This window comes from Macaca mulatta, chromosome 11 (genome assembly GCF_049350105.2).
Source record: "Macaca mulatta isolate MMU2019108-1 chromosome 11, T2T-MMU8v2.0, whole genome shotgun sequence".
NCBI classification, from domain to species: domain Eukaryota; kingdom Metazoa; phylum Chordata; class Mammalia; order Primates; family Cercopithecidae; genus Macaca; species Macaca mulatta.
Window position 1 is genome coordinate 129,131,689 of NC_133416.1, and position 17,100 is coordinate 129,148,788.

At 54.1% G+C, this 17,100-nt stretch overlaps 1 protein-coding gene across 7 annotated transcripts in view; it reads left to right on the forward strand.

Moving 5' to 3' along the window:
- The window catches only part of TMEM120B (transmembrane protein 120B), a 63,584-nt gene extending 46,905 nt beyond the window's left edge, over positions 1-16,679 (forward strand). For 3 of the 7 annotated variants that reach the window (XM_028830007.2, XM_077955550.1, XM_077955551.1), the window contains 7 exons: positions 1,336-1,425; positions 11,486-11,551; positions 12,065-12,126; positions 13,805-13,995; positions 15,160-15,224; positions 15,564-15,632; positions 16,050-16,679. In XM_028830007.2, coding sequence (XP_028685840.2) covers positions 1,336-1,425; positions 11,486-11,551; positions 12,065-12,126; positions 13,805-13,995; positions 15,160-15,224; positions 15,564-15,632; positions 16,050-16,101 — 595 coding nt within the window. In that variant the 3' untranslated portion in view covers positions 16,102-16,679. The remainder of the gene's footprint in view (positions 1-1,335; positions 1,426-11,485; positions 11,552-12,064; positions 12,127-13,804; positions 13,996-15,159; positions 15,225-15,563; positions 15,633-16,049) is intronic. The other 4 variants (XM_028830008.2, XM_028830009.2, XM_077955552.1 and 1 more) reach the window with 2 other exon arrangements.
- The last annotated feature ends 421 nt before the right edge of the window (positions 16,680-17,100 follow it).

Below are 17,100 nucleotides of genomic sequence, written 5' to 3' on the forward strand. Positions count from 1 at the left end.
AGCACTTCGGGAGGCTGAGTTGGGTGAATCACTTGTGGTCAGGAGTTCGATACCAGCCTGGCCAACATGGTGAAACCCCATCTCTACTAAAAATTCAAAAATCAGGCTGGGTGCAGTAACTCACGCCTGTAATCCCAGCACTTTGGGAAGCAGAGGCAGGTGGATTACAGGTCAAGAGATCGAGACCATCCTGACCAACATAGTGAAACCTCGTCTCTACTAAAAATACAAAAATTAGCTGGGCATCATGGCGTGCACCCATAGTCCCAGCTACTCAGGAGGCTGAGGCAGGAGAATCACTTGAACCCAGGAGGCAGAGGTTGCAGTGAGATCCTACCAGGAGGCTGCTGATCACCAGCTTCATGCTTTTCCTATCTGTAGGGAGACTGCCTTTCCCTGGCACTGGGTGCGGCCAATTATTATTTTAGAGAGACAGTTAACAACCACCTGACCATTACCTGATGGTCGCCTGACATTCCTGGTTGGAGGGGCCCTGTTTTTGTCTGACTAGCTACCTACTCTAACACTGTAACATCACAGACGGTGGGGCCCATAGGTAATTTTTGTATTAAATACGTGTAACAAAGTTTACAGATGCTTTAAGGGGACAGAGGGAGTTTATATCTTAACACTGCGGGCAACCTACAATAGAACATTAAGTCTCTCATTCTTTTGTTTTTTTTGGGACAGGGTCTCGCTCTGTTGCCCAGGCTGGAGTGCAGTGGCACAATCTCAGCTCACTGCAACCTCCAACTCCCGGGTTCAAGCAATTCTCCTGCCTCAGCCTCCTAAGCAGGTGGGACTACAGATGTGAGCCACCACACCCTGGTAATTTTTGTATTTTTAGTAGAGATGAGGTTTCACCATGTTGGCCAAGCTGGTCTGAAACTCCTGGCCTCAAGTGATCCATCCATCTTGGCCTCCCAAAGTGCTGGGATTACAGGTGGGAGCCACCACGTCTGACCAGGTGTCCCATTCTTAAAGTCCTTCCATTAACATCCCACCAGAAATTTCAGATCACACGGGAAGAGTTTAGAAGACAGACAGGTTGCCCTGGGCTGAGTGGTCAGGGAAGGAGGGGAAGACTCAGCTAGAGCTTGAAGCACAGGTGGGACTCAGGGAGAAAGATGAGGAGGTGCAGAGGCATTTGCAGGGCCGGGACAAGATGCCCGAGAGACCAAGCTCCCCCTGCCTCCCTGGTGTCATAAGGGCTTCCAGAGGCAGTGTGTGCTGTGGGCAGCCCTCCGCCTGGTTGCTGCTCTGTGAGGTGAGGGTGGGATGGCTGTGCCTGGTTCTCATGCCGGTACCCCTCCCGGGGGCTGTTTCCTTGCACAGGGTGACTGATGAAGTCTTCAACTTCCTGCTGGTGTGGTATTACTGCACCCTGACCATTCGGGAGAGTATTCTCATCAGCAACGGCTCAAGGTACCTGGGGGCCTGGCTTTGTGGGGAGCACAAGAGGAGTCAAACGGAAATGTCATGAGGGGCGTCAGATGGGGGCCGACACCCTCAGGCTGCATTCCTCTCCTCCTTGGGGGGTTGCTCTGTGACTGTTCAGATCCAGGAAGGTGGAAAGCTGATGCTGCTGATGCAGCAACTCTTGTTTCTGATTAGCCTCTTGCTTATGAGCAACAGACAACCTAACTCAGACTGGCTTAACACAATAAGAAACATACTTTCTCATAAAAAGAAGTGACCGGGACAGGCGTGGTGGTTCACGCCTGTAATCCCAGCACTTTGGGAGGCCGAGGTAGGTGGATCACGAGGTCAGGAGATGGAGATCAGTTTGGCCAACATAGTGAAACCCCATCTCTACTAAAAATACAAAAAATTAGCCGGATATGGTCCCAGCTACTCAGGAGGCTGAGGCAGAGTAGCGTGAACCCGGGAGGTGGAGGTTGTAGTGAGCTGAGATCGCACCATTGCATGACAGCCTGGGGACAGTGCAAGACTCTGTCTCAAAAAAAAAAGAGGTGACCCATGGTTCTACCTTCACGTAAGGCTTGATCCAGGTGCTTTCCATCTCTTACTTCTGCCTTCTGTGTTGTGTTTATCTCAGGTTGCAAGTGGGGCACCCAGCAACTCCAGGCTCATGTCACTATAGCATTCCCAGCAAACGGAGCATATTCCTCTCTTCCAAGACTCTCACTGGGTCGCAATGCCTATGTCCAGGTGCAGAATGGATCATGTACCTATCCCTGAACCAGTCACTGTTACCAGGGATTGCAGTGCTGTGACTGGCCAGACTTGAGCCTCACACCCACCCTGATAGCCGTCACTGGGAGCGGAGAAGCTGAGTGTCAAGAGAGGAATGGTTCCCCAGAGGACAACTGGGAGACCATTACTCGGAGGATGGATGGGTTTTGGTGACAAGAGTAGATGGGTGGTCTTCCACAGGGAGATAGAGGGGAGAGTGGACAGGTGAAGAGGGTATTAGGCCAAACCTGCCCCACCAGAGAGATGATGCTGGGGAGGACGGAGGCCGGGCTAGGAGTGTGGACTCCTGGGTTCCGGTCCCAGTGCCGTCACTGAGCAGCCCTGTGACCCTGGGCAAGCCACGTCTCCTCTTTGGACTGTTTCAGAGTCCCATGGGGGAGTGGACGTGTCATAGTGGTGCTGAGTGAGTCCAGGGAAGACTGGGCATTCCCTTGATCCCCACCTCTGAAGGACTCTGAGTGCGAGAAACCCTGTTGTTTTCTCTCGGTCTCCTTCTTGCCCTGCCTGCCTCTGAGCTGAGTCTTGAGACGCAGTTAAAACCCATGACTTGCCACCTGGAGGACCTATTTTCCAAAGGTCTGATTCCTTCTGGGGGGCCACTGGAACCTCAGCATGCCATTCTTTTTTTTGTTGTTGTTTTTTGGGAGACAGATTCTTGCTCTGTCGCCCAGGCTGGAGTGCAGTGGTGCGATCTCGGCTCACTGCAACCTCCGCCTCCCAGGTTCACACCATTCTCCTGCCTCAGCCTCTGGAGTAGCTGGGACTACAGGCGCCCGCCACCACGCCCAGCTATTTTTTTGTATTTTTAGTAGTGACGGGATTTCACTGTGTTAGCCAGAATGGTCTCTATCTCCTGACCTCATTGTCCGCCCACCTCGGCCTCCCAAAGTGCTGGGATTACAGGCATGACCACTGCGCCTGGCCAAGATGGAGTCTTGTTCTGTGGCCTAGACTGGAGTGCAGTTGGCGCCATCTCAGCTCACTGCAGCCTCTGCCTCCCGGTTCAAGCGATTCTCCTGCCTCAGCCTCCTGAGTAGCTAGGATTACAGGTGCGTGCTCCTGCTTCCTCCTTCCTCCTGGGAACTAGTGAGGAACACCCAGGAGCTGCGCAGCCTCCACCACCTAATGTGCCACCTTCCCGCTTGTTTGCCTTGTGGTCTTTTATGGCAGGTCCCTGCCCTCCCCTGAACATAGAGCCTGGAGGTAAGGACAGGAGCCCCCCTCCTGCCTAGCCTCCTGAGGGCAACAGGAAGTCTCAGGAATGCAGCCTTGTGGCACACAGCCATTTAGAAAACATCAGTGTGTAGGCCGGGCATGGTGGCTCACGCCTATAATCCCAGCATTTTGGGAGGCAGAGGTGGGTGGATCACTTGAACCCAGGAGTTCGAGACCAGTCTGGGCAACAAAATGAGACTTCATCTTTACCAAAAAAAAAAAAAAAAAAATTACCTGGGCATGGTGGTGTGTGCCTATAGTCCCAGCTAATTGAGAGGCTGAGGCGAGAGAATCACTTGAGCCCAGGAGTTTGAGACCAGCCTGGGCAACATGGCAAGACCTGTCTTAATTTAAAAATTAAAAAATTAACCAGGCATGGGCCGGGTGCGGTGGCTCATGCCTGTAATTCCAGCACTTTGGGAGGCCAAGCCGGGTGGATCACCTGAGGTCGGGAGTTCGAGACCAGCCTGACCAACATGGGGAAACCCCATCTCTCCTAAAAATACAAAATTAGCTGGGCGTGGTGGTGCATGCCTGTAATCCCAGCTACTCAGGAAGGCTGAGGCAGGAGAATCGCTGCAACCTGGTGGGCTGAGGTTGCTGTGAGCCAAGATCGTGCCACTGCACTCCAGCCTGGGCAACAAGAGCGAAACTCAGTCTAAAAAAAAAATGAGCCAGGCATGGTGGTGTACACCTGTGGTCCTAGCTACTCAGGAGGCTGAGGTGGGAGGATTGTATGTGCCCGGGAGGTTGAGGCCGTCGTACTCTAGCCTAGGCAAGTGAGACCCTGTCTCAAAAAAAAAAAGAGTTCTCCCGGGCATGTGATGCCTCTGGCAATCATTAACACTTTAGTAAGAGTTACTCTGGGCAGCTTTTTATTCTAATGTGATGCTGTGGGTGGGGGATGACCAGAGAGATGGGAGCAGCACCGAGCGGAGGTCTCTGCAGGCATGGGGCTCTCCAGCAAAACAGAGAGGGCCGCTAACGGGGCAAAAAGGAGTTCCAAAGCCAGCCTCCCTTGCCTAACAGTTTAGCAGGAGCTTTTCAGAGTTCCTGGAGTTCACTCTCTGACAGGAGAGCAGGGATGGTTGTCTCTGAGCTTGTAATTCAAAGTTTCGTGTGAGTCTGCTCTACCCTCCGTCTGCCATTCATCAGACATTTATTGAGCGTCTCCTAAGTACCGAACACTGAACTAAGGGACTCCAAGATAACTCACACACTGCCTTCTGGGAGCACCCACAAAGGTTTTTTTTTTTTTTTTGAGACAGAGTCTTGCTCTGTCGCCCAGGCTGGAGTGCAGTGGTGCGATCTCGGCTCACTGCAACCTCTGCCTCCTGGGTTCAAGCAATTCTCCTGCTTCAGCCTCCCGAGTAGCTGGGATTAGAGGTGCCCACCACCACGCCCAGCTAATTTTTGTATTTTTAGTAGAGATGGGGTTTCACCATGTTGGCCAGGCTGATCTTGAACTCCTGACCTCAGGTGATCTGCTCACCTCGGCCTTCTGAAGTGCTGGGATTACAGGCATGAGCCACCGCACCCAGCCCAGAGTTTTTTTTTTACTAAAGACCTTTTCATGGCAGATATAGTTCAAGGAACTTGAGGTTGCAATGGAACCTTTCCTCCAGGCCTGTCTCCGCTTGGTGGTCTGAGGAAGGGGTTTGAATGGGCAAGTGGAGTCTGGAATAGGGCCTCTGGGCCTGAATACATGCAAACAGATGCGTTATCTTCTATTTAGGGTGGTCTAAAAGTATTTGTGTTTTGCAGTCATTTTTTGCACCAACCTAATAAAATGACTACAGGAGCTGGGGCCAGCTTGTGGGGGAGGGGGCAAGGCAGGTGGGCTAAATCCAAGTGACTCAAACTTGTGACTCATCTTCCACATCTGTTGGAGATTTAGCCTCCTCCCTCCCCCAGCTCCTCCTCAGGGCTGATTGATCCTGGGGGCAGGCAAGGGAGATGCCTTGGAGGCCTCCCCTCCCGCTCTTTACCAGGGAGTGGCTCAGAAGCCCTTGCAGGAGAGCCTGTGTGGAGGCCGCGGGAGGTGAGACTGGGATGAACTCTAGTTTCTCATCCCGAAGCATCCGCTCAGGGCTGGTGCGCGCCGTCAACACCCCACGGTCTTTGTTGAAGTGACCCAAACCCAAGTTCTGCCGTGAGGAAGGGTCCTGGGGCCACAACGGCATTCCAGAGACAGCATCGCTGAACCCTGCGGGCCTCCTGGGTAATTGCTGCCCTCTTTTGGTCTGATGGAGGCGCTTTTGTCCAGTTCTGGCTGTACCTGAGATTTGAATTGGGACGGGAGGTGTGGTCAGGGGAGCAGGTAGGGGTGGGGACTTCCGCATCGGGAGATGCAGCCACCCTCGGTTTGTGTCTGGTGCCTGCCAAGTGAGATGCCACTCATCAGCTCAGCACAGTAAGCAAGTCAGCTTCTCTTGTAAACTTGAAAATGATGGAAACTCATCCCATAGGGACTAAACCTGAAGGGGTCTCATGGGCCCATGTCACTGGGAATTTCCATTCAAGGAGGTCAGAAGGGCTCAGGCAATGTTCATGGTCCGGTTCCAGCTCCCTGTTCCGTTTTCCCCTGCGATGACTCCCAGCGGCCCCCAGGCGGGCCTCCCGCCAAAAGTAACCCCTGAGCTGACAGACCTCACTCCACCCCAGTTGGAATCTTGACACAGACTTCTGATTGGCCAGGCTCGGGTGACCTACTGATCTCTGAGAGCCAGTCACTGTTGCCAGAGGGCCACAGAGGGTCTTGATTGGTTAGCTGGGGGTCATGTGCTTGGGTATAAGACTGAGCTCTATCCCAGTCGCCCAGACTGAGTGTAGGGGTGAGGTGGTTCCCCACAGGGGCAAAGCAGATCTGCAACTGGGCAAAACATCCTTTGTCTATTACAGTTAGTTCTGGGCCAGAATGAGTAATGACTTGGTGATCATGTTTGCTTTTCTAGGGAGCCAGCCTAGGGTGCCTGCCTCTAATTGGCTTTGTTTGTTTGTTTGATTTGAGAGTCTCGCTCTGTTGCCAGGCTGCAGTGCAGTGGCACGATCTCGGCTCACTGCAAGCTCCGCCTCTTGGGTTCAGGTGATTCTCCTGCCTCAGCCTCCCGAGTAGCTGGGACGACAGGCGCCTGCCACCACGCCCGGCTAATTTTTTGTATTTTTAGTGGAGATGGGGTTTCACCGTGTTAGCCAGGATGGTCTCGATCTGCTGACCTCGTGATCTGCCCGCCTCAGCCTCCCAAAGTGCTGGGATTACAGGCTTGAGCCACCGCACCCAGCCTCCCCCTGCAAGCTTTAACTAATGTGGTGAAATGAGCCCAGAGAGTGACTTCAAATGGGTGTAGGTTTCTTTCTGCGGTGATAAAAAGGTTGTAAGATAGATTCTGGTGACAGTTGCACAACTCTGTGAATATACTAAAAACCACTCAGTTGTACATATTCAATGAGTGAATTGTATGGTATCTGAATTACATCACAATAAAACGGCTATATAAGCACATGTGCACACAACCAGCCCAGAGCCCTGGGGTGTGCAGATGGACGCCTGGGCTTGTGAATGCCGGGCCAGGGAAGCAGCGATTTCTAGCCTCACCCGATGTCACTGAGCTGTGTTTATTGGTGGCATCTGTCAGAGCGGGGCTCTGGGCAGGGCAAGCTGTGAAATGAAAAGCTGCTGCTCAGTCAGCCTTGTTGCCTGGAGTCTGTGTCTGCCTCAGGCTGCTCCTAGACAGAGGGCATTTCTCAGGGGAGCTCTGGGAGCAGGACAAAGGAGTGTGGCGCCCGCCAAGCGCTGAGGGCTGACATGTGGCTCTGCAGAGCTCTGGGAGGTTTCAGAGACTTCCTGGTTGCTCTTCAAGCTGGAAGTCGGGGAGTCTGGCCAACTGCCTTTGCTGTCAGAAATTTGGAGCGCGGGGGCTTCTTAGACTCTGACAGGCGAGACTAGGATACAGGGGTGGAAGTGGCGGTTTTCTGGGCACAAAGAAGTAGATGGACACCTCACCCTGTCCCCATGACCTCATGTGGCACCTGCAACAATCTCTTGTCACCTCTGTGCTGGTGGCATCCAGATTAGCTGCTGCTTTCACCAGCCACACCTCCTGGACATCATTCATGTCAACATTTATTGAGTGCCTGTTGTTTACCTGGTGCTGTTAGTGCTATGAACACAGAGCTGCATAAAACCCTGCCCCTCACCATAACTCCTGGGGAACACACAGGCCGTTGCTTGAAAAGCCAATTTATGCCCAGAACTTTTGCACAGGCCGACAAGGGAAGAGCGATGGTTTAGATCCAGTCTCGTTCTTATAATGTGTGTATTCTGCTTGGAAGGTTTTAAGATGGTTCCAGCCCACTTATTAGGGAAATACATACTGAAACCTCAATGACATGCCAGTTTTCACCTAGTAAGTTTGGTAACAATTTTATTTTATTTATTTTTTGAGACATGGTCTCCCTCTGTCACCCAAGCTGGAGTGCAGTGATGCGATCTCAGCTCACTGCAATCTCTGCTTTCCAGGCTCAAGCCATTCTCCCACCTCAGCCTCCCAAGTAGCTGGGACTACAGGTGTGCAGCCCCACGCCCAGTGAATTTTTTTAGATTTTTTTTTTTTTTTTTTTTTTGTAGAGATGAGGTTTTGCCATGTTGTCCATGCTGGTCTCCAACTCCAGGGCTCAAGCAGTCGTCCTGCCTCAGCCTCCCAGAATGCTAGGATTATAGGTGTGAGCTACCGCGCCCAGCCGGTTTAGTAACAGTTTTAAAATATGGCATCCACTGTTGGTATGGGTTCAGGGACCCAGATTCTCTCTTCCGCTGTGGGTGGGAGTGTAAATTGGGATGGCTGTTTGGAGGGTAATTGGACAAGGAGCAGCACACACTCCTTGACCCATCCACCCTGCCTCTGGTAGCCACTGTGGAGAAACAGTGTCTTTGCATTTAGGGGACTTCCACAAGGACATCATGACAGCGTTGAGAGCAATAGTGACGGTTGAGAAACAGCCAGAGGCCGGGCACGGTGGCTCACACCTGTAATCCCAGCATTTTGGGAGCTGAGGTGGATCACTTGAGGTCAGGAGTTTGAGACCAGTCTGGGCAACATAGCAAGACCCTGTCTCTACAAAAATAAAAAAACAAAAGAAAGAGCCAAGTAGACCATGGCAGAGCCATACCTTGGAATGTCATTTGCCATTTAAGAAGCTGTGACATAGGCCGGGCGCGGTGGCTCAAGCCTGTAATCCCAGTACTTTGGGAGGCCAAGACCGGTGGATCACAAGGTCAGGAGATCGAGACCATCCTGGCTAACACGGTGAAACCCCATCTCTACTAAAAAATACAAAAAACTAGCCGGGCGAGGTGGCGGGCGCCTGCAGTCCCAGCTACTCGGGAGACTGAGGCAGGAGAATGGGGTAAACCCGGGAGGCGGAGCTTGCAGTGAGCTCAGATCCGGCCACTGCACTCCAGCCTGGGCGACAGAGCAAGACTCCGTCTCTCAAAAAAAAAAAAAAAAAAAAAAAAGCTGTGACGTATCTGTAGGTGCTGGTCTAGGTGTCAAGAAAGCAGGTTCCAGGATGATTTTAATTAAAAAGAAAGCCTAATCCAGCTTCTCCTGTGATCCATCTCGGCCCCGAGCACATCCTCAGGGTTCCGCCTTTTGGGAGTGGACCCATTTCCCTGCCCAGACCCAAGAGAGTTCTGGAGGGATGAAGGTTAATGACTGTCTGCACGAGCATCCCCAGGCTCCACCGCCCAGTCCTGGGGAGGAGGGAGTTGGCTGCTCCCGGGTGCATTTGGCAAGTTGCTGCCATGTGTTTGGACAAGAGGAGCCTGGGGAGGCCAACCAAGGCCTGAGACGCACTCTGGGACGTCGAAGGATACAGGGTTGAGGGTCCAACTCCTTCCTAGGCTGCCCCTGATGCTGGGGGTAGGAAGTGACAACCAGGCTCTACCCAACTGTGGATCAAGAGCCCCTGGCTGGGCCGGGTGCGGTGGCTCACGCCTGTAATCCCAGCACTTTGGGAGTCCGAGGCAGGTAGATCCCCTGAGGTCAATACAAAAAATAAAATTTTGTATTTTTAAATACAAAAATTAGCCGAGTGTGGTGGCAGGCACCTGTAATCCCAGCTACTCAGGAGACTGAGGCAGGAGAATCACTTGAACCCGGGAGGCGGAGGTTGCAGTGAGCTGAGAATGTACCATTACACTCCAACCTGGGTGACAAAGCAAGACTCTGTGGGGAGTGCTGAGTTCTGGAAACAGGGTCCCCACAGCCTCTGGACTGGATAGATGAAGTCCAGGGCTGGACAAGGGTCTCCTGTCACTGAGATGGCAGGAGATGGGCCTGGGGTATGTGGCTTCTGGGGAGAAGCTGCCTCAGATGGTGTGAGGTGGTGCATGTGGCGTCCATCAGCCTCTGCTTCTGTACAGGGCAATGTCATAGCTGCAGTCCTGTGTAAGAGTGTGTGGCCAGGCACAGTGGCTCACGACTGTAATCCCAGAACTTTGGAAGGCCAAGGCAGGAGAATTACTTGAGCCCAGGAGTTTGAGACCAGTCCAGCAACATAGCAAGACCCTGTCTCTAAAAAAAAAAAAAATTAGCTGGACTTGGTGGCGCAGGCCTGTGATCCCAGCCACTCAGGAGGCTGAGGTGGGAGAATCGCTTGACCTGGGAGGTCAGGGCTGCAGTGAGCCATGACTGCACCACTGCACCCCAGACCGGGTGACAGAGCAAGACCCCGCCTGGAAAAAAAGAGTGCGTGTGTGTGTGCGTGTGTGTGTGTGTACATGTACATGTGTGCTTATTCAACACATTTATTGAGCAGCTGCTTGGAACCCGCCAAAAATAGATTAGTGAACAACAGAGACAAGACCCTGCTCTATCTAGAGGTGACATAGGGGTGGGAAAGGGGGCAGATCACAGGAAGAAAGGCACATAATTGCAGACAGTGGTCCGTGCCATGAAGGAGATGAAGCGGGGCAGTGTGGTCTGAGCGGGGCCATTGGGCTGGTTCAGATAAGGTGGTCAGGAGGCCTTTGTGAGGTGACAGCTAGTCTGAAGCTTGAACTTGGACCGGGAGCCAGGCAGGTCAAGGTCTTGGAGCAGAGAGAGCAGCAAGTCCGAAGGCCCTGGACGAGCCCGCTGGGTGTAGCTGCAGGGAATACCGCTTGCTGGGCGTCCTAAGCCACGAGTGTATTTCCTTGCAGTTCGGTGGCTGGAAGTCTAGGATGGAGGTGCTGGCGGGGCTGGTTTCTCCTGAGACCACTCTCCGTGGCTCACAGACGGCATCTCCCTGTGTGTCCTCATGTGGCCTTCTCTGTGCACGAACAGCCCTGGCATCTCTCCCCTTCTTGCAGACACACCAGGCACACTGGACTAGGGCCCACCTGTGTGACCTTGTTTTACCTCAGTCCCCTCTTCAAAGGCCCTGTCTTCAAATACAGTCACGGATGTTCTAAGGTGCTGGGGGGTTCAGCTTCAGCGCAGGAACTGGGGCCAGTGTTCAGTCCGTAGCAGGCCCTGAGGTGGCAGCAGGCAGGCTTGGCAGGTTCTAGGAGAGCCCACATGCCTGGATCGCCTGCGTGCTGGGGAGAGGACGTGGTGGGGAGGACAGGAGTGAGGTTTGAAGGGGAGAGGACCTGGTGGGGAGGACAGGAGTGAGGTTTGAAGGGGAGAGGACCTGGTGGGGAGGACAGGGGTAAGGTTTGAAGGGGAGAGGACCTGGTGGGGAGGACAGGGGCCATGCCTGGAGCACCCACGTGCTGGGGAGAAGACCAGGGAGGGAGGACAGGAGTGAGGTTTGAAGGCAGGTGAGGCTAGGGGTGTGGTCTGAGGGTTGCTGGAAACCACTGGAAGCCCAAGTGGGAGTCCGGGCTAATCTGCAGCTGGTTTGTGTGGGATGGTGCAGCTCTGTGGGACAGAGAGAAGGGCAAGGTCAGGGTTCCAGTCCGTTTCTTACTCCGAGAAGTAGCCCCTGCTGCATAGACGGGGCCTCAGCGAGACACACGCCTGCATTGCTCTCCCCTCCTGAGCGCACTTCCGTTCTCTCCCTCTCCGAGAATTAAAGGCTGGTGGGTGTCTCACCACTACGTGTCCACGTTCCTGTCTGGAGTGATGCTGACCTGGTGAGTAGCCCCTCGCTGGTCCCCTCCAGCCTCCCAGGGAGTAGAGCCTGGGGCCCGGGAATGGGGAGGGGTCTGATCCTGACGGCGGTGGCGGGGGGCTCCAGGGCCAAATTGGGAAAGTATGAGCCTGCAGCTGGGCCAGGCCGCTGTGCTGGCCCCACCCAGCCCGTGAGGGGGTTCTCCAGGGAATGGTTTCAGGTGTCCCTGGCCAGGGCAGAGGTAGCGGGGCTGCAAGGCTGGAGGGAGCAAGTGAGGCTGGGCACTGAAGGAGACCGCGGAGGACAGAGGGGTCACAGGGAGTTAGCGCTTCTGCATGGCCGTGTGGATTCCTGTGCTTCTAGAAAAGAAGATGGGATGACCTTGCCCAGCCCCAGGGATAGAAGGGCGGAAGTCAGGACCTCAGTTTGACTTTATACACCTTTTCCCCTCTCCTGGTTGGAATGGAGTCGGGGCGGGGAGGAATGTCTCATTTCACAGTGGGCCCACCTTTGTTTTTTCCTACCTTCTCTCCAGGCCTAATGGACCCATTTATCAGAAGTTTCGCAACCAGTTCTTAGCATTTTCCATTTTTCAGAGTGAGTGACTGTTGCCTGGATTTGGGGGAAGGGGCATGGTTTTCTGAGACTTTCACCAAGGGAGGGCCCCAGCTGACATCAGTGCTTGCCTGTGTGGCAGGGAGACCAGACTGGGGGAGAGGGTCCCAGAAATCCAGAAAGAGAGCTGTCCCCGCCCCAGGTCAGCTTCACCCACCTTGCAGCCCCTAGCACTGCCTGCTCCTTTCCCAGGCTGGAACCCTGCCAACTGTGACCTTTGGGAACTGAGTAGCATTGGGGGCACCAGCCTTTTTTCCAGTCCTAAATAAGTCCTCCAAATGGAAATACACATTATTTTTCTCATCTGAAAATCGCTCTGAATTTGTATACAATGAGCTGGTTCCAAGGGTTGCCTCTGGGGAGAGGGGCTTGGATGGTTGGGGACAGGGAGAGAGTTTTACTTTTCACCAACCTGTTTGTTCCCTTTAAATTTTATCCCATGTGTGTATTGCCTTTTTCTTTTTTTTTTTGAGATGGAGTCTTGCTCTGTCGCCCAGGCTGGCGTGCAGTGGTGCCATCTTGGCCCACTGCAACCTCTGCCTCCCAGGTTCAAATGATTCTTCTGCCCCAGCCTCCCGAGTAGTTGGGACTGCAGGTGCGTGCCACCATGCCTGGCTAATTTTTTTATTTTTAATAAAGATGAGATTTCACCATGTTGGCCAGGGTGGTCTGGAACTCCTGACCTCAGGTGATATACCCGCCTCTGCCACCCAAAGTGTTGGGATTACAGGCATGAGCCACCGCACCCTGCTGTTTCTTTTTTTTTTTGTTTTTTTGAGATAGGGTTTCTCTCTGTCACCCAGGCTGGAGTGCAGTGGTGTGATCTCGGCTCACTGCAACCTCCGCCTCCTGGTTCAAGCGATTCTCCTGCCTCAGTCTCCCAAATAGCTGGGATTACAGGTGCCTGCCACCATGCCCGGTTAGTTTTTGTATTTTAGTAGAGATGGGATTTCACCATGTTGGCCAGGCTGGTCTTGAACTCCTGGCCTCAAGTGATCTGCCTGCTTTGGCTTCCCAAAGTGTTGGGATTACAGGCATGAGCCACCATGCCTGGCTGTATTGACTTTTCAGATACCACAACCTACATTTTAAATTAAAACCTGCTTGCAAACAAATACAAATATATAAAGCCAAGAATGGCAGTTATATGTCAGCCCACCCAAGGGGTGATCAATGTTAATTAAGATCTATGTCCTCTCAGAAGTTTTTATTCATAAATATGTATATACATGTGCGTATTGCATTACATATATTTTACAAGTATGGGATCTTTCTGTACATAGAGCTTTACTATTATAACCTGCCTTTTGAATTTTTAAGTTTATCATAGCTATTTTTCATGTCATTATCACCTCATTTTTAGCAACAACGAAGTATCCCCTTGGATGGAACTCTCTCTTGTGTCTTAGCATTGCACACAGCTCCCAACATAGCACTGGCATAGCTTGCATTCCAGCAAGCATCTATTGTCTACTGCGTGGAAAATTCCAGAAGTTTCGATTCTCGTTGGGGCTTAGATGGGTCCTCACATACCTGAGTTCTGTCTATGTTCTCGATAAGGGCTAAAGCAGGTTCAGACCAAAGGGTGTGTGTGTCTGTGTGTGGTGTGTTGGGCGTGGGAGAGGGTTGTAACCAGGGCACCCTCTCTGCCTCTGCCCAGTAAAGACCCACCAGCCTTCTCTTGGGGCAGAGAGGAGGTGTTGCCCTGTCTTCTGGGGACACCATGCCCTGAGCCCGGGCGCTGTGCTCCCCCTGCAGGCTGCGTACAGTTCCTGCAATATTATTACCAGAGGGGCTGCCTCTACCGGCTGCGGGCCCTGGGGGAGAGGAACCACCTGGATCTTACAGTGGGTGAGTAGCTGGGCCTGGGTTGGAGCGGGGGCAGGTGCTGGACCCGCCAGCTCCCCCACACCGGGAGTGCGGCCCAGCGAGCATCTCCCATACAGTGGAGCCAGGCCGCTGCCCTTTATCCCGAAGCGCCTTCCAGAATTCATCCTGGATTCTGTTTCAGCTGCCAAGTGCCAGGCCAGCTGCATAGCAGGCCCTGAGGGCAGGGTCTCTGTGTCAGCCTCTGGAAGTATCTATTTTTGTGTGTGTGTTTTAGAACGTATACACACACACACACACACACACAAAATTAGCCATTTGTCTATAACATGTCTGCATACCAACATGTATAAGTACATAAATGCACATACACGGGGAGACATGCTTCATTCTTAAGCCATAGGGGTGCCGGTCAGAAAAGTGAGGAGACCCCCTCATTGAGAATTTCAGGGGCAACTGTTTTTAATACAACTCTGCTATCTTTTTTTTTTTTTTTGAGATGGCGTTTCACTCTGTTGCCCAGGCTGCATTGCAGTGGCATTATCTCTGTTCACTGCAACCTCCTTCTCCCGGGTTCAAGCAATTCTCCTGCCTCAGCCTCCTGAGTAGCTGAGATTACAGGTGCCCGCCACCACGCCCAACTAATTTTTGTATTTTTAGTAGAGACGGGGTTTCACCATGTTGGCCAGGCAGGTCTCAAACTCCTGGCCTCAAGTGATCTGCCTGCCTTGGCCTCCTAAAGTGCTGAGATTTCAGGCGTGAGCCACTGCACCTGGCCAACTCTGCTGTCTTTTGACATGGTCATTTCCATCAAATTACTCTGCTAAGTAGGTCCTCCTGTCTCAAGACTCAATAGAAGTGATGCATGTGAGAATTCATGATAAAATGCAAAGCCCTGTGCAGATTAAAGAAATTAGTAACAGCGTAGCGCCCGGCACCTGTGCGTGCTGTCAGGGCCACCTGGCTCTTGGTGACTTGAGGAGTGACAGCAGTCGGGCTGGGTGACAGGGCTGCTATTGCCATAGTGAATGCCCACCCAGCTATGACAGGTGAGGGCTGACCCTCCGCATGTGTGACTGTGCCTGGCTCATCTTAGGGTGACTGGCGTGGCTGGGGGTGGGTGTCTGGTGGGGCTTTGGGGGCAGCAGAGCCCCTCAGTGGGTCCTTTTTCTTCCCTCCTCTCCACAGAAGGGTTCCAGTCCTGGATGTGGCGGGGCCTCACCTTTCTCCTGCCCTTCCTCTTCTGTGGCCATGTGAGTTCCCCTGGAGTTTGTGGGTATCTCCTGTCTGGGCTGACCCCCAGGAACAGAAGGTCTTCAGGCCTTGCCCTCTTTCTCCATCTGTCCCCATGCTGGGCCCCGTGGCATCCTGGGGCCTGGGCAGCCTCTGAGCCCGGGGATGCCAAGGCAGGAGCCAGAACTGGCCCAGCCCTGCCCTGGCCTCGGGTGCCTGCTCATTTTGGGGGGTGTCTGTCAGTGCTGTGGATAGTTGATACCCAAAGTTGGGTGGGGGGCCTGGGCATCTCCCTGGCTTTCTACGTCGCTGGCCAGGGGAGCCTGGTGGGTGAGCAGCGCCTGCCTTCCTCTCTCTAGTTCTGGCAGCTCTACAATGCCGTCACGCTCTTTGAGCTCTCCAGCCACGAGGAATGCAGAGAATGGCAGGTATGGAGGGTGGGGGCATGCTGGGGTGCAGATTCCTGGGGAGGGCTGGGATGGCAGATGTGGGGGTGGGGTGTATGCATGTGTGTGGTGTGCTGGGGAGGTTCCTGGGGCGGGCTGGGCTCGCAGGTATGGGTGTGTGTGTGTGTGTGTGGTGTGCTTGGGGGGAGGCTCCTGGAAGGGCTAGGGGTGGAGCCTCTCCCAATCCATGGATCCCAAGGAGGTTTGCCCCATAGAGCCCTTCCCAGGCCTTGCCTAAGCCTGAGGCCTCACCCCTTCACCCGGGTCTCCTGAATCTCTGCCTTCAATGACAAAACCCTGCAGTTTGGGAGTAGCTGTGCTGTAGATTCTGGGGTGCTGGGGGCAGGGGTTCAGCAGGGCAGATGCCCCAGCCTGGCCCTCCTCTCTGGACTCCCCCAGGTGTTTGTGCTGGCGCTCACCTTCCTCATCCTCTTCCTCGGCAACTTCCTGACCACACTCAAAGTCGTGCATGCCAAGCTCCAGAAGAACAGAGGCAAGACAAAGCAGCCGTGAGCCTCAGGCTCCTGTGCCCTCGGCCCAGACTTCAGACTGCAGGGGGCTCCCGGCCTTCTTCCCAGTCGCCATCTCAGGCACGTGGCATCGCTGGGAGAGGGCCCAGGCCCTGGTCCCCCAACGGACCCCAACGGACTAGGGGAATGTGAGCCCCGCCTGTCCGCCCACCTATTTATAACATATTTAATGCTGGGTCCCCCATCGTCCCTGGAACCCGAGGCCTCCCCCCTGTGCTTGAAGGTGGCTGAGGCCAGGCCAGTCTTCCTGGGGATGGGGCCTGAAGCCTCAGGGAGCCCCTCTGTTCCCACTCCTGTCATTTGAACCCCTCTGGGTTTGGATGTGCCTCGCGGGGTTGGATTTATGCTGACCTGCTACTTACCAGGCCCAGGCTGGGGTGGTGTGAACCCTCAGTGTCCTGTGGCGCCCCCACCCCGGGGCCACTCTGCTTCTGCTGTGAGCCCCCTCCTCGCCCACCCTGCCGAGTGGAGAGGGTTATTTAAGTTCTCAGAGACCCACCGTGTCCGCCTCGTGCTCTTCTTGCCGCTGGGAGCGCGGGGGGCGTCCTGAGTCAGGCTGTGAGCAGAGTCGCCACCAGAGGGCGCCCCGGGCCCTAGGTAGTCCAAGGGGAAAAGGACATTCCTGCCTGCACTTCAGGGTTCCCTGACCCCCCATCCTGCAGCCCACCTTCCTGAATCTTGCCGCAGGTACCTGGGGAGTGGGACCAAGACCCTTGGCCCCTGTGGAGGGGACCCACCTCCCCTCTCCTTCCCAGAGGTTCTGGATGTTGTGGGAGGGAGGTGGGAATGCCTGGCAGGCTCACCCCCAGGGGCCGCACCTGAGGTGGGGCCAGAGCCACTGGGCACCACTTGGGTGAGACTCTGCATTCGACAGGAGGTGGAGAGGCCAGCAGGTTCGGCTCAGCGCTCTGCCCCGCCAT